The sequence below is a fragment of the Ipomoea nil genome, unplaced genomic scaffold (assembly GCF_001879475.1).
Source record: "Ipomoea nil cultivar Tokyo-kokei standard unplaced genomic scaffold, Asagao_1.1 scaffold2921, whole genome shotgun sequence".
NCBI lineage: Eukaryota > Viridiplantae > Streptophyta > Magnoliopsida > Solanales > Convolvulaceae > Ipomoea > Ipomoea nil.
In genome coordinates this window covers 871,213-887,238 of record NW_017619349.1, presented here as the reverse complement: position 1 = coordinate 887,238, position 16,026 = coordinate 871,213, and the positions used below count along the sequence as shown (strand labels likewise).

The following is a 16,026-nucleotide window of genomic DNA, read 5'->3' as shown; positions in this document are numbered from 1 at the left end:
AATCTTTGATGCTTAACTTTGAATGTTATGTATTTCGTCAGACTAACTATTTGAACAAATTTTATGTTAAATTTTATATTATATATATTTTAAATATATTTTAACATATTCGTTGTATATGTTTAACAATTATGCCAACTCTAATTGGGATGTGGTTTGAAACTAAGACTTTTCTTATAGAAATTAATGTGTAAGTTAAAATAATAAATACTTAACGGAATATTCCGTTACTAAAGTTTGTGCTAACGGAATTTAGGTTATTTAATGGAAGAAAATAATATAATAGAGAGTAAATAAGGAAAATCAATAAAAAATACTAAAATAAAAATATTATGAACTATTCATTTTAAGAAACAATAGTATAATATGAATCATTCATTTTAAGAAACAATAGGACCGACATTTTTTTGTTCCAGTTAAGGGCCTAACATTATTGGCTCTTATTAGAATTGTATATGTATTGTATAGATAGATGTAGATGTAGATAGAAATACACAAAGTAATATCATGTGCTTTTCTCAATAAATATAATAAAATATTTATTACCCCCTTTTCATTTGTATCAATTAAAAAAATTGCACAAATTGCCATGGGTTAATTCAAGTGATTCCATAATCCTTTCCGTCAATATGAAAGATGATCTCATTAGTTTTACCTCCACGTAAATTTCATATTTGTGATTATCGTTAATTTAGAATGTACGAATATAATTGGTGTTAATTAATCTATATATAAAATTAAAATTAACATAACCTAATCTATAATATTACATTCATTAAATATATTAGAACCCTTTGCAATAAAAATACTTGGTTACTATTTAAATTTTTTTTTTAGTAATAATTATAATGAATCTCCTATATTACATTGTATTCATATGCTATGAGTTACATATTTAAATAAACAAATTCAACATTATATTCCTTATGTATAAACTTCTCATATATATTTTTTTGAAAACAAACTTCTCATATATAATCTTGCATTGATATATATCAAATATTTATTTAATTATAAACATTAGACATTAACTCATTTGCGCAATGCGCGTGTAAAACTAGTGACCACTATATGCGGAGTAAGTATTCCTTTTTCGCACGTGGGAGTAAAAAAAAATACAAATCTATACTTAAGAACACCATTAAAACTTCTTCCAAAAGGTTGTCCCCGGCCGAATCTGTCCAGCATAATTCCCAAACTATCACCGCCGAAGTTCAAACTTTGGTCACCTCTCATAAATACTGTCTACTGAACCATTGAACTAAATCGGGCCATTAAAACTAACATAGGTCTTTATATATATAATTTGTTTTTCCTAATAAGAAAAAAAATTGTCTAGAAAAATATTTTCCTATAAATCAAACAGCTCATAAAGAATAAAGATTAAATATATATATATATATATATATATATATATATATATTATAACTCAACATGCCATATATATCATCTCAATTAAAAGTAGGGTTTTTGGCCCTTCAATTGTTTTACTTTTGAAAATTTAACCTCTCTCAATTGATTTGAACAAATCTAACCCTTTAATTGTTCTCAATATGGTACATTTGATCCCTCAAATTATATAATTAGAATTATTTTTTATAATTTTTATAATTTATTTATTCAAAATTAAAAATATTTTTTACTATAAATAAATACATAATTTAAAAAAAAAAAACAGCCACCGACTGTCCTCGCTGGACACCCGGTGGCTGTCTTCTTCACGGAGATGGCCATGGCCGACGAAGGAAGACGGCCATGGTCGTCTTCCTTCGGCGCCATGGCCGTCTTCCTTAGACGACCGTGGCTGTCCTTCGTCCGTGAAGAATACAGCCACCGACTGTCCGGCGCGGACAGCCGGTGGCTATTCTTTTTTTTTTTTCTTTTTTTTTTTAAAAAATTTATGTATTTATTTATAATAAAATATATTTTTAATTTTAAATATATAAATTATTAAAAACAATTCTAATTATATAATATGAGGGACCAAATGTGCTACATTATGAACAATTAAAGGGTTAAGTTTGTTCATATCAATTAATAGGGGCTAAATTATCAAAAGTAAAACAATTGAGGGGCCAAAAGCATTGTTTTCCCTAAAAGTATATTCTAATAATTATACATGTGTTATGTATATATTATATGTTTAATTAACAATACGAATGAAGTGGAATTGAAATTAATAAAAAAAAAAAATAATTACTAGGAAGATGAATTTCATTGTTTGGTTGGTGAAAAAAGAATTAATAGGAATACTAATTATATTGTTTTGTTAGATTTGGAATTATATTGTAAGGAATAACGTGTATAAAGACTTATATGTCCCTACAAATTAATAAGAGTAATATAATTAAGAAAGAAAATAAGGATAAAATAGTCAAACCATATCACTTTTTCTTCCCAACTTTCATAAAAAACAAAATTTTTAATCCTACTAAGAATTTTATTTTCCTCAAATTCAAGAAATTCATTTTCTAATGAAAAGTGAGTTCTATGAACCAAAAATTAAAAAACAACATTTCCTCCGCTTTAAGAAAAATATTTTCCTATGGAAACCCAAACATCCCCTTTGGAAGGCACGCAGCTTTAGAAGTAGTCCACTTCAATCCTGAGTGGCACACTAGGATGATAACCACTTTGTTCTACACATTGGACCACTCAACTTAATATTGAGTGGATAGGGTTAGGTAGGGTAGGTAAAGCCAATGCATTGTTGCTCCCAATGCATTACAACAAATATATATATATATATATATATATATATATATATATATATATATATATATATAATTTTTTCTGTTAATTTGTAAAAATAATTATTAAAATACTTTTTATATATATAATTTGATATTATGACATCATATTTAAGAAAAATTTGAGACTAATATGTAAAAAAAATGCTATTTGCACAATTTTTGAATTTTTAAATGGTCTAATTGTACACTTTTTTTGCTCAATTGTTCAATTGCATGTGTAAAGGTTCAATTGTCTATTTGACACTTTTTCTTAATAATAATAACAATCAAGGGAAATGACTTTTTTTTTTTTTCTTTCCTTTAGTATGGTTGAATTGCAATGAGAGTTATGAATTGTAATTCAATGAAGTGAGAGAATTGCAATTCCCTCAAACCATCAATGTTATTTCTCCTTTTATTAAATTACATTGGAATTGCATTTCAATTCATATCAACCAAACACTCCATTAAAAATTGGTCTTATTTTTAGTTTTTTACGTCATTAAATTTACAATTCACTTAATATTATATCTACACTCATGTCCTGTCCAAAAAAAAAAAAAAAAAAAAAATCTACATTCATGTAATACAATCTTACTTTAAAATATATGGTCTCACCTTTAAAATGATTTCGCGAGTGAACTCTATAAGGATGGAAACCCCAGTGGGGATGGAAATCTTTAATCAAAGGATGTTGTTAAAGGACCAAGACAGGGATAGAGTTCATATTGAGACGGATTCACTTCTTGTCGTGTAGAGTCTGAACTCCAATAGAGATGTTTCCACTTTTAACTTACTTGATCAGCGGACAAGGTTGTCCATTTATTAGCTCGAGAATCTCTTTTTTTTGTTTGATGGTGTGGAGTGGACTTTTATCTGTAATACGTTACTCTTTGATTGTTCTTAATTGAAGTCTAGTTTTACTCCAAAAAATGTATATCATTTAGGAGCAGTTGTTATACATGGAGCATAGTCTAAATATCGCTATGTGGACCATGATCGTCGAATAAAACTGTAGTCGAATTAAAATGATACTTTAGTGTTACTATAATAGAACTAGTGTATGTCGAAAATGAAACTAAAAAACATAACACATTATTGTCAAATGAAATTGTAGTATAATTAAAATGATACTTTAGGGCATGTTTGGTTCATGGAAAATATTTTCCTTAAATTTGAGGAAAACTAATATATTGTTCATGGAAAACATTTTCCTCAAAAATGAGGAAAACATTTTCCATGGTCCCCCCTTGATATTTTGTTTTCCATGAAAAACAAGTAGGACAATTATGCCCTTAACATCTTTTCTAAATTACCATTATTATTCGTTGTTATTATGCAGGGGTATAATTGTCTTTATACTCACACTATTCTTTACAATTTCAAATTCAACCAAACAATGGAATCGATATTCCCAGTAATTTATTTTCTACCAACCAAACAATGTAATTAATCTTCTCGGTAATTTCTTTTCCATGGAATTTCAATTCCATTTCCCCTCAAATATCTTTCGCAATCCAAACGGGGCCTTAGTATAATGAAACTAGTGTGCATGAAAAATGAAACTAAAATCAATAGCCATACAATAACATATATTGTCAAATGACTTGAAGTGCAATTAAAATAATACTTTAACATTACTATAATTAAACTAGTGTGTGTGAAAAATAAAACAAAAAATAGAGCTCAAGCAATAATGTATAATTGTATATTATTAAATGAAACTATAGTAAAATTAAAATGATACTTTAGTATTACTATAATTAAACTAGTGTTGAAGAAAAATAAAACTAAAAAACATAACAATATTATCAAATGAAAGTGAAGTGCAATAAAAATAATACATACTTAATGATTCATGATGCTACATAAACCATGGTACACAATAAAATTTGCCATTTTGGAGATGTAAGGATTTGAACAGTGCATATAGCCAAATTTGTGGCCCAGCAGGTTTTCATAGTAAAAAGTGAAACTAATACTTTGCCAAAAATCTCGTGGTTGGTTAACTACATAAACTTTTTTTTTTTTTTGTTTTTTTTTTTTTAGGAAGAGTATAAACTTTTTATCCGATAGATGACATTGACAACTTCCATTCTCATCTCTTAGAACATTTTTAATAGGCATAGATTTTAAAAGATTTTGGAGGTGCAGGTGCATAACTAGTAAAGAGAAGATGAGAAAGAAGGGAAAAAGGAAAAAAAAAAACAAATTTGAAAAACAAAATAATAATAATAATAATAATAATAATAATAATAATAATAATAATAATAATAATAATAATAATAATAATAACAATAAGCTTAAGATGAAAGTGCCCGGTGGGCGCTATGGTTGTGCTTCACACGACTAGGGCGGGACTTTTTTTTTTTTTTTTTTTTTTTTTGGTGGGTCTTACAAATCTGAAAAAAAAAACCAATGCTTTACACAAAATTCTTCACACTCTCTTTCCTTCATATATGCTTAAAAACCTACAAAAACTTTTTAAAATCCACTATTGTGGATGCCTTAAGACTGAGCCATTGTGGTAAGTGCGTCGGAGTAATGTTAATTGACAACTCTTTTTTTTTTTTTTTTTTTGGGTTAATTATGTATATACATGTATATTTTGCAACATTTTAAAATTAACGCTACTACATTTTAAATAAATGATATATAAAAACCAAAATATAATTATCAAAGTAGAAATAATAAATATTTAAAATCATAATTTACAAAAAGTACAAGACTTTCATTTTTTTTTTCCACAATTCTTCTTAGGTTCCCTACTTCTACCTTCTATGAGGCGGTCTCATAGGAGACTCACCATTTATAAAATTGAGTTGTGATTTTATTTATAAATTATTGATTTTATATTAAATTAACTAAATTAGCGGAAAAAAAAAATCTTTGAATAAGGGTCAAATAGGCTACTCAAGTGACTCAATTGCACACCAAACTGTAATTGGATCATCGAATTAAAAAAAAAATACAATTGGATCACTGAACAACACAAACTCATGCAATTCAACCCAAAATGACCTGTTTACCTTGAGACGATGGTAGCTTAGTCTCAGGCTGTCTCCATGGCCAGGGCGACCGCCCAAGACGAAGCCACCCTCGAAATGAAGGAGTTTTTTTTTGTTTTTTTTTTTTTAATATTATTACTGTTGTTATTAAGTCACCTATGTCATTTAGAACGAAATTGAAAAAAAAAATCACTATAGTCCAGGACCATATTAACTCTTTATAAAATTGAGTTGTGATTTTATTTATAAATTAATGATTTTAAAAAAATATAATTATATTTATACTTGTTTAAATTATAATATAATATTAAATTAACTAAATCAGCAAAAAAAATTCTTTACAAAAATGAAGCGATTCCCATTGAATTCGCAGCTGTTTTGAGTTTATCTAATTTCTCCTCCACGGAGTTCAAAGAAACATTAGATTGGTATTGTTATGGACTACACTAATCTTCTTCCCAAATTTCACCGATGTGATCAACTAAGTTATCCATGTGAAAATTACAGTTGTATATCACAAATTGTCTACTCAGTTCATACCTTAGTCTTTATATACACACAAAAGATTTAAACTTCCACAGTCCACACTATCGCCTCCTGTCATGACTTAAAGTCAGGCGTTAAACCATTACGCTAAGCTCTGAAGAAGCGTTAGATTCTTCATATGGAGCCTAGAGGTGTTTTATTCCCAAGGTTGCAACATACTTAGGCGCCCCCTAGGTGCCGAGGGGGCGCCTAGGGTGCTGATTTTTATAATTTTTTTTAAAAAAAAGAAAACTAAAAATTATAAAAAATCATTAATAAAACATGAGGTTCCCATAGTTATTTTTTATAAACTATTTGCGTAATTGGTTGTAAAATTGTTCAAAATATTGTTAAAATCATATAAATACATAAAAAAAAAAACTAAAATTAAGAACAAAACAATCATTTTTTTTTTGAGAAATTGGTAGGCTAACCCAGTCAAAAGTTATGTCTTCCCGAACTTTTCACACCTTACTACTTCAAAAAAAAAAAAAAAAAAACGCCAATTCAGTCGGCTAGACGATCTAGGCGGCCACCCGGTCGCAAAGGAGGCCGATTCCGACCTTCCTCGCCACGATCGGGCAGCGCCTATGCGCAATTTTTGCAACGCTGTTTATTCCTAATTAATTCAATCAGGGGTGCAGGGGTCTAATGGCTATGATCTGGTTTGAGCCAAACTCTGTGAAAACTACAATGGAAAGGAACCAAACTAAAAATCTGCATAAAATTGAAGCCTAAACAACGAAGTTCAAAACTTCAAATTAAACATGTTTTCCATCACAGATGTTTTAATTTTATTGCAGATCGAGAATAGCAGAAGCAGGAAACAGGTACCAAAACACAAAGAAAGAAGTGGGATCCGATCCAGTGTTCTTATTTTGCGGCTGAGAAGACCATCTTGGCGAACTCCGCTAGCTTGTCGGTGGGCGGCATGACGTCTTTGACGGCGCTATCGGCGCAGAAATCGTCGGCCCACTTGGCCAGACCGGGAAACTTGGTGGCGTCCAGGAGCGTTATGCCGGAGAAGAGCTCCGTCACTCTGATCCAGCCTAGTAAGCACCCCAGCGCAATGTCAAGGTACCCAATGGCGTCCCCGCCGAAGAATTTCTTGCCTTTGCTGCTGCTCTGGAACGCGTTTTCCAGCAATCCTAAGCCGGAGAAAACTTCACCCACTGCTGCCTTTTTCGCTTCTTCTTCCTTGGCTCCCGCTATTGCTCGCATATTTGGGAACAACTGCACCAACCACTCAAAAATTCAGATCTTCATAACTCTGTGATTTTGCCTGAAGTCAAGGACTAAATGGATTCAAATCAAAATCCTTTAGACCCCAAACCCAAATTATACACAATTTCATCCGGATTGATTGTAGTGATTTTTCTTGATTTAGTCGGTCTTCTTTACACTGTTGCAAAAATCGACCTAAGATACCCCTTAGAAACCCCTAAGCCAAGAGAATTTTACTATTAGACAGACATTAGACAACTGGCTGATTAGTAGACCGACTAAGCGGCCTAGGCACCTAGGTCTACAAATTTGGCACCTGAGTCAAGTCATTCAAACAAGGCGCCCAAGTCAGTCAAACTAGGTGCCTGAGTCGATCAAACTAAGCATGGGTGTACACTCATGTGTTTTTTTTGAAAACTCATGGGTTTGTACTATTATTACTCGTCAGCCTAGGTAGAGCCTAAGCCCTCTAGGGAGGGCGACTAGTGCTTAAGGCCTTCTACAACATTATTTTTTGTAGTTGATTGTGTCCCAAACTTTGATAATTTTACTTAAATTAGGCAAAATTACCAAGAAGACTTAAATAAATAACAATATTGAAGTTCAGATCTAATTAAACACAGAAAGACGTTTAAGACTAAATTGGAAAAAAATTAAATTAAATTGGGTATTAAGTGCACAAATTCTTATGAAAAGCTAAAATCCGGTAAAATCAGTTGGAGTATAGGATCCTTCTTGGGACTAATAAACATACCTTGTCATCAATGTAAGTTGCCCAGAAGCGGGCGGTGGCGCGATCATATGGATCGGCGGGCAAGATGGCGGGGCCGGAAGTCCAGACTTCATCGATGTACTGAACGGTGATGAGGGATTCACAGATGGGCTTTCCGTTGTGGACGAGAACAGGGATCTTCTTGTAAACCGGGTTCATTTTGAGGAGGAGCTCGCTCTTGGCTCCGAACTTCTCCTCGAGAAACTCGTAGGCGACGGATTTGATGTTGAGAGCAATTCGGGTTCGGAGCACGAACGGGCTGGGCCATCCACCCAACAGCTTCACATCCTCTGACGCCATTGTTGCAGATCGATCGAGAATTCCAAGCTTTTTCCTGTAATTAATTTTCTGGGGAGAGTAGATGAGTGCCGTCGTGAGTGTGTGTGTTTATAGGTGTGAAGTGTGAACGCGCTGACTACGGATTTTCCATAGATGCATTAATTTCTGTTTTGGACAATTTATTATTACTTTTTCCAAATTTGAGTTAATCAAATTAAAATCATAACATCAAACAATTTAGTTATTATACAAAAATGTCATTTAAAATTAATATTTAGAAACCTTAAATAAATAATTACACTTCCCTGATAATAATTAGATAGGACTTTTATATGCATATTTGGTAATTGTTATTATAATTAATTATTAATATTAATTATTAATATAATTATCTCAGATAATTTATGATAATTATTTGGTCCCGTATAGTACTAAAATATTATCTATGATTTCAATAATTAAGGTATAATATTATTAAACTAAATAATTAAATATAATTTATAGATTTGAAGACTTTAAATTACCTCTATATAAAATATATTATATATATATATATATATATATATATATATATATTAACTAAGGTATAATATTATGACATTTTAAAAACAATATTTTACCAAAATTAATGTACTAACTGGTTGATTTTTTCTTTTGGCCTTTGTTGCAGGCAAATTGAAGCCAATGATGACCTATATTGAAATTGTAAATGATTTACAAAATATACTAGGAGTAGAGATTAACAATGTTTTGGTACTATAAGGTCATTCCCAATAGTGAGATTTGTTACAGATTTTAAGAAAAATAACAAGGTGGAAGAGAGAGAGGAGAGAGAGGGATGTGATTGTTTGTTATTTAGGAGATTTTGTCAGTGACAAGACCCATTGTATTAAATAAACAATTGCAGGCAAGACTCCGTGAAGGCCAAGTAGCCGTGCACGTGCCAACTGGGCGCGTTAATTAAAGCTGTGACTTTTTATTATTTTTTTATTTTTTAATTCAGCTTTTGTTTTTTTTTTCCTCTCTATTTATTTTCACATCATTTTCTCTTTTCTAATCACACTTACAAAACTCCTCAAACACCACATCAAAATCCTAACTATTGAGGATGCCCTAACTATATTTAATCATTTACGATTTTTAAAATTCTTCCTTTAATAATTATTATTCCTATTATAATTATTACTAAATTACTAAATTATCAATCATACTTTTATATTATATATGAATCTTACAATTATAATTTAAAAAAAAAAAAAATAGAGGAGAAAGCCTAACCCACAAAAGTTTTATTCGTCTACTTTAAAGAGAGGATGCTCTCCTGCCTTTTGTGTCAGCATACGTTTTTATAAGACATTTTAAGAGATTAAAAATTGAATTTTTAATTGTTATAACTTATTGGCTGTCAACATTATGATTCTTCTCATTAATTGGTATGATATAAATAATAATAGTCCTTTTTATTAGCGATTTGGAAAAATATATGTTCAATATTATTATATTAATACTCAATGTTATAATTTTAGTTATATTGAAATAATTTTTAAATAATAGTATGTAAGTTTTTTAAAAAGTTCATAGTTGTAGAATTCATATTATATTAAAGAGTAAATATCCAAAATAGTCCCTCGACTATAGCTAAATTCACAAATTGGTCATCGACTTTCAATTTCAACCAATTAAGTCCTTAACTTTGTAATTTTAACACAATTTGGTCCTCTATCTATTTGACCGTTTGTTTACTGTGATTTTTGAGGATATATATGTAATTTCATGGTCCATCGTCGGTTTTTTAAGGTTCCGGTTGCATTTTCAGACCGCACTGTTACATTCGAATCCACTGCCGAAAGCAATCTACCAAATCCGGTCGTCTTTCTTCATCCTCCCTTTGGATTCAATGTAGTTGAGTTCGTACCAGAGCGAAGAAGACGACGTGTTTCCGAACCGGTGCAACGTCATCCTGGAGGCCTCCACGTTCTCCGACGAGAGCTTAAGGTTCTTCTGGAGATCGTCGAACACGGTCAACAAACGGTCAAATAGATGGAGGACCAAATCGTGTCAAAATTGCAAACTTAAGGACTTAATTGGTTGAAATTGAAAGTCGATGACCAATTTGTGAATTTAGCTATAGTCGAGGGACCATTTTGGGTATTTTCTCTATATTAAAGGTATAGTTGCATTGATAATTTTGGAAATAATTATGGTAAGATTAATAATTGTTCAAGTAAGAATTTTAGGTATGGTAAATGATTAAATATGATTATTGTAACATTTAATACATACTAAAGAAAGTTTAATGGTGTAAAATAATTTTATTGGATAAAAATAATAGTAAAATATTTGTAGTGTACTGTAATGTACTACTCAATAAGCGTAAAAAATATAGGCATAAATCATGGATAATAACATTGGTTCAATCTTATAAATTTTTTAATATAGATTTTAGATATATATTATTGAATAAATGAATAATAATAATAATAATAATAATAATAATATAAACCATTTTTATAATTTTGATAGCTTTATTTTAAGAAACAACTAATTAATCCTTACTAATTAAAATGTAAATGAAATTAAATTTTTTTGAATGCTACTGGTTCTATTACAATGTAGTATCTGGTCATAACACCTCCACTAAGGCTCAAACTCACAACCTTCCAAATGAAAGTCCAACCCGAGTACCATTAGACCACATAGTCTTGGTAAATGAAACTAAATTTATTTATTATATTACTCTAATATATAATGTCTACCTATATTATTACCGTTGAATAATATAATAAAAGATTTGATGGATGCATGTGCATGATAATTAAAAAAAAAAAAAAAGATAACATAAGTTATTACAGTATGGATAATTTTTGTCGAAAAAATTGTATAGTACAACTTTTATAGCATATTACATGAAAAAAGTAACAGAAAATGGACATAAATGAAGGGTTACTAACCTTCATTCACTCTTATTAGTATTTTTTTTTTAAATTAACTTAGGTGATCCCAGCTAGGGGTGAGCATCAGTCGGTTTTCGGTTAATAACCGAAATAACTGAAGAACTTCTCATAACCGAACCGACCGATAACCGAAATTCTCTATCGATTAGGTTATTGGTCATCGGTTTCTCGATCGGTCTTCATTTTTTGCTCACCCCTAATCCCAGCTTCGCTAAACTACTAAGCTCACATAACCTTGCCCTTAGAGTCACTACATAGATAAATCGCAAGGTAGACTCTGATCCATGGTATAATTTACCAAAAAAGAAGGGTCAACCTTCTTTATTAAAGGAGCATGAAGCTTCTATTAATGAATCAAAAAGAAAATAAATTTAAAGAACTAAGGGCGTTTTTGGCTTTTGCCCAAAACGCCAATCTGAAACATTACAAATTGCAGCGTTTAAGATTTTGGTGGTTTGGAGCAAATCCGCTACTCCATATCGTCATTTATCACACAAAATTCAGCGTTTTAACATGGTCAAAACGCTGAAAATGACGAATTCGTCAAAATTTTGACGAATTTGTCAATTGCCAAACAAGCCCATTGTGATATCTCATTTGTTAAACGATCCGTGAATGGAGTTGTCCATTTGTTAGTTCAAAAATCCTTTTCTTACCCCAAAAACCTGAATCCCCAACCCTAAGGGCCCCCCATACTCTGACCCGACAGAGCATGTGGGAGAATGTAAATCACGGTGACCCTCCGTCATTTATCTATATTGTGTAAGTCTAGTTTTAATTACTCAAAAAGATATATATCATTTTGGAGATGTAGGATTTTTTTTTTAATTTTATTTTTATTTTTTTAATATGTAGAAGGCTTTGAGCAGTACATTTAGCCAAATTTGTGGGCATGCTGCCCAGCCGGTTTTATGCCAAACATGGTAAAAAGTGAAACTAATACTTTGCAAAAGATCTCGTGGTTGGTTAACTACGTACTTAAACTTTATCAAAAAAATGAGATAAAGTTTAAGTGGTTAACCAACCACTTAAACTTTATCTTATTGATGACATTGACAGCTTCCTTTCCTGGTGTAAACGAGTCAAGTCGAACCTTTCCTATTAAGGGTGTAAACGAGTCAAGTCGAACCGAGCTCGAACCTAAGTTGGCTCGAGCTTGAGCTCATTAAGGAAGGCTTGGCTTGAGCTCGATCGAGCTCAACAATTTATGCTTGAGTTCGAGCTCATTAAGGAAGGCTCGATCTCGAGCTCAATTTTGACCTCAAATTTGAGGGAGTAAAATAATAATAATAATAATAATAATAATAATAATAATAATAATATCATTATTATTATTATTATTATTATTATTATTATTATTATTATTATTATTATTATTATTATTATTATTATTATTATTATTATTATTATTATTATTATTATTAAGCTCGTCGAGCCACGAGCATAGAATATGTGAGCTTGGTTCGAACACGATAAATAAACGAGCTGTTCGAGTTCGGCTAACGACCGCTCAATTTTGACCGAACTCGAACCAAGCTTTGACCGAGCCGCTCACGAGTAGCTAACGAGCGGCTCGACTCATTTACACCTCTAATTCTCATCTCTTTTTTTTTTTTTTTTTTTTTTTTTTTTTTTTTTTTTTTTTTTGAGGGGTGGGGAGAGAATCTTCCGTATCAAAAGAGACAAGATAAAATGATACTTTTGTCTCATAAATTAATTAATTATAGTATTTTTTTTTAATCATTCATGTATCCATATTAGGGAAATCTCAAATTCTCAATGGATCTAAATATTTATTTATTTTATTTTTGCAGGCCAATTAAGAGAGATGAGAGAGGTATTCAAAAAAAGGGAGATGAGAGAGAAAACAAGAGTAAAAAAATTAATGATTTATGCGCTCAATTGGTACGCGAAACGTGCACCAGCATAAATTTAACAAATTGTGGAACTCACAAAAAATATTACTTCCCACAAAATTGTTTTTTTCTCTTCGTGTAAAAAATTGTGGGACTCACAAAAAATTTTACTTCATGAATTAAAAGATCACAACAGAACAAAGTGAGACTGATTCACTTCTTGTGGTGCAGGGTATGAAACTCTAAGGGAGTGTTTGGTTGGATGGAAAACATTTTTCATGGAAAATGTTTTCCTAAAAGTGAAGGAAAATGATGTTTTATGTTGTTTGGTTGGATGGAAAACTTTTTCCATTGGAAAAAGTTTTCTTTAAAGAACAAGGAAAACAAATTCCTAGCTTATGCTAGGTATTTTGTTTTCCATGGAAAACTAATATGACAATTTTATCCTCACCATTCTTTATTAATTACTCTTATTATTATATTATTATTATTATTATTGTGTAGGGTTATATTTGTCATTATACTCATTATTCCTTACCCTTCCAAACTCAACCAAACAATGGAATTCATATTCCCAGTAATTTCTTTTCCACCAACCAAACAATGGAATCTATTTTCTTGGAATTTATTTTCCATGGAATTTCAATTCCATTTCCCTTCAAATATTTTCCAGCGAACCAAACGAGCTGTAATAGAAGTGTTTCCTCTTTTGACTTACTTTTTCTTCATATAAAAGATATTTTGTGTCAATTTTGATATTGTGATATCTCTTTTGTTAAATGACCAGCAGCGATCGAGGTTACCCATTTGTTAACACGGAAATTTCTTTCTTTGTCAGGTGGTGTGCATTGGTCTTCTAAATCTCTATCTTTTATTTGTAATGCGTTACTCTCGGAAAAATAGTCAAATTGTCCTACTAAGTCGAACGGATAGTGCAATTGAATCCCTTAAGTAAAAAAAAGCTTCAATCAAACCCCATAAACTGGCTAATTAAATTGTTCAATTGAATCCTAAATTAACTTATTTAACAGGTTAATACTTCTCCGACTGAGACACGTCTATTTTTTTTTTTTTTTGAATGCTACTGATTCTATGTAGTATCTGTTCATAGCTACTTTCTCAACATACTGAAGTACAAAGAGCCAATAACACCTCCGCTACTTTCTCAACCTACTGAAGCACAAAGAGTCAATAACGCCTCCACTGAGGCTCAAACTCACAACCTCCCATATGGGAGTCCAACCCGAGTGCCCATGCACCCAAGAGTTTCACAGTCTCTGACGCCATGGCTGATGAGAATGAAGCAAACCAAGAAGACAATGGCCAGGGGCGGAGGGACATTGTAATTATAGGGGGCCTTGGCCCCCCCTTCCAAAAAAAAAAAAAAATTATTGATACTAATAGCCTAATAGGGGGAATATTTAGATGAACATAGTAACTGTGAGACTTGGGCCCTTGGCCCCCCGCACCCCCAAAATAAGAAAAAATTGTTAACAGTATATTTTTAGCCCCCCTCACCAAAGTACAAATCTATATGCCGTGGAATCGTGTCCACCTTGCAAGGTGGACAAAATTTTATGTTCATAATTACTAAACTATATGTTCTTAATTATAATGTTATATATTCATAATTTTTGAACTCCATATTCATAATTATTGAACTCTATATTCACAATTACATAACTTTATGTTCATAATTACTGAATTATATGTTAATAATTATAAAGTTATATATTCATAATTTTTGAACTTCATATTCACAATTATTGAATTTCTATATTCATAATTATAGAATTATATGTTCATAATTATGTTCACAACTCTATGTTCATAATTATAAAACTATATGTTCATAATTATAGAACTATATATTCATAATTATGAACAGTTTTGAAATCGTGTCCACCTTGCAAGGTGGATACGGTTCCACAGCATAATTTGCAACAAATGTATATGTACTGCAAAACAAAAATTTTCAGACTAAACTTTTAAAATCTTTAGCAACTGGCCTTTGCCAAAAATATGATTTCTTCTTTTTGAACATACACAATCACATATTGTCTAACAATACCCAGAAGCCTCCATTTTGTTGTTTGGTGAATGATAATTCGTTGTGGACTGACGGCTCACGGCTCTTGATCATTGGTCACAACAAGTGAGATTGTTTTTATCTCTTTGATATAATAGCATTTGAACTAATATGCTTTGCCAAACTTTACAACTTCAATCTCAAGAAATATTAAATGCAACCAGGGGCGAGGGGAAATATTGTTTGTTAGTATACATTGAAAAATAAATTGCAAAACAATTTAGTATAGATTCATTTATAAATGATTTTCGTGACATGCAAGAATGACGTTCTAAATTTTAGTAGATTTGTAATATAATGATGTAGTTTGGAATATATTAAATAAATATTAATATATTTTATTATTCTCTCTTAAATTGTGATTGGCCCCCCGCACCAACAAATCCTGGCTCCGCCCCTGACAATGGCTAAAACTTTTCTGCGCTTCAATTGGATGAGGAGTCTTGAAGGTGTATATATTGTGGCCACATGCCCTTTCATGTCCAAATTCGTCCTTAACTTCCACGGCTTGGACAGGGAGAAAGATTTAGATTAAATCTTCAATCAAATTACAAGGTTACAACTTCGACTCCAACAAAAATATATAG

General features: G+C 31.1%; 1 protein-coding gene across 1 annotated transcript; it reads right to left on the bottom strand.

The window, feature by feature from the left end:
• Positions 1-6,981: 6,981 nt before the first annotated feature.
• LOC109161159 (glutathione S-transferase U17-like) lies at positions 6,982-8,683 on the bottom strand. Its single transcript, XM_019309509.1, has 2 exons — positions 8,244-8,683; positions 6,982-7,498 (listed from the first exon to the last, which is right to left on the bottom strand). Exons 1-2 carry the CDS (start codon positions 8,559-8,561, stop codon positions 7,139-7,141), a joined length of 678 nt encoding a protein of 225 aa, XP_019165054.1. The 5' UTR covers positions 8,562-8,683; the 3' UTR covers positions 6,982-7,138.
• Between the last annotated feature and the right edge of the window lie 7,343 nt (positions 8,684-16,026).

Excerpts from the sequence above, each read along its gene's own strand:
- LOC109161159 (XM_019309509.1), bottom strand. The coding sequence starts at position 8,561 with ATGGCGTCAGAGGATGTGAAGCTGTTGGGTGGATGGCCCAGCCCGTTC. Across the intron at positions 7,499-8,243 it reads CAACTTACATTGATGACAAG|TTGTTCCCAAATATGCGAGC; the intron begins GTATGTTTATTA and ends TGGTTGGTGCAG.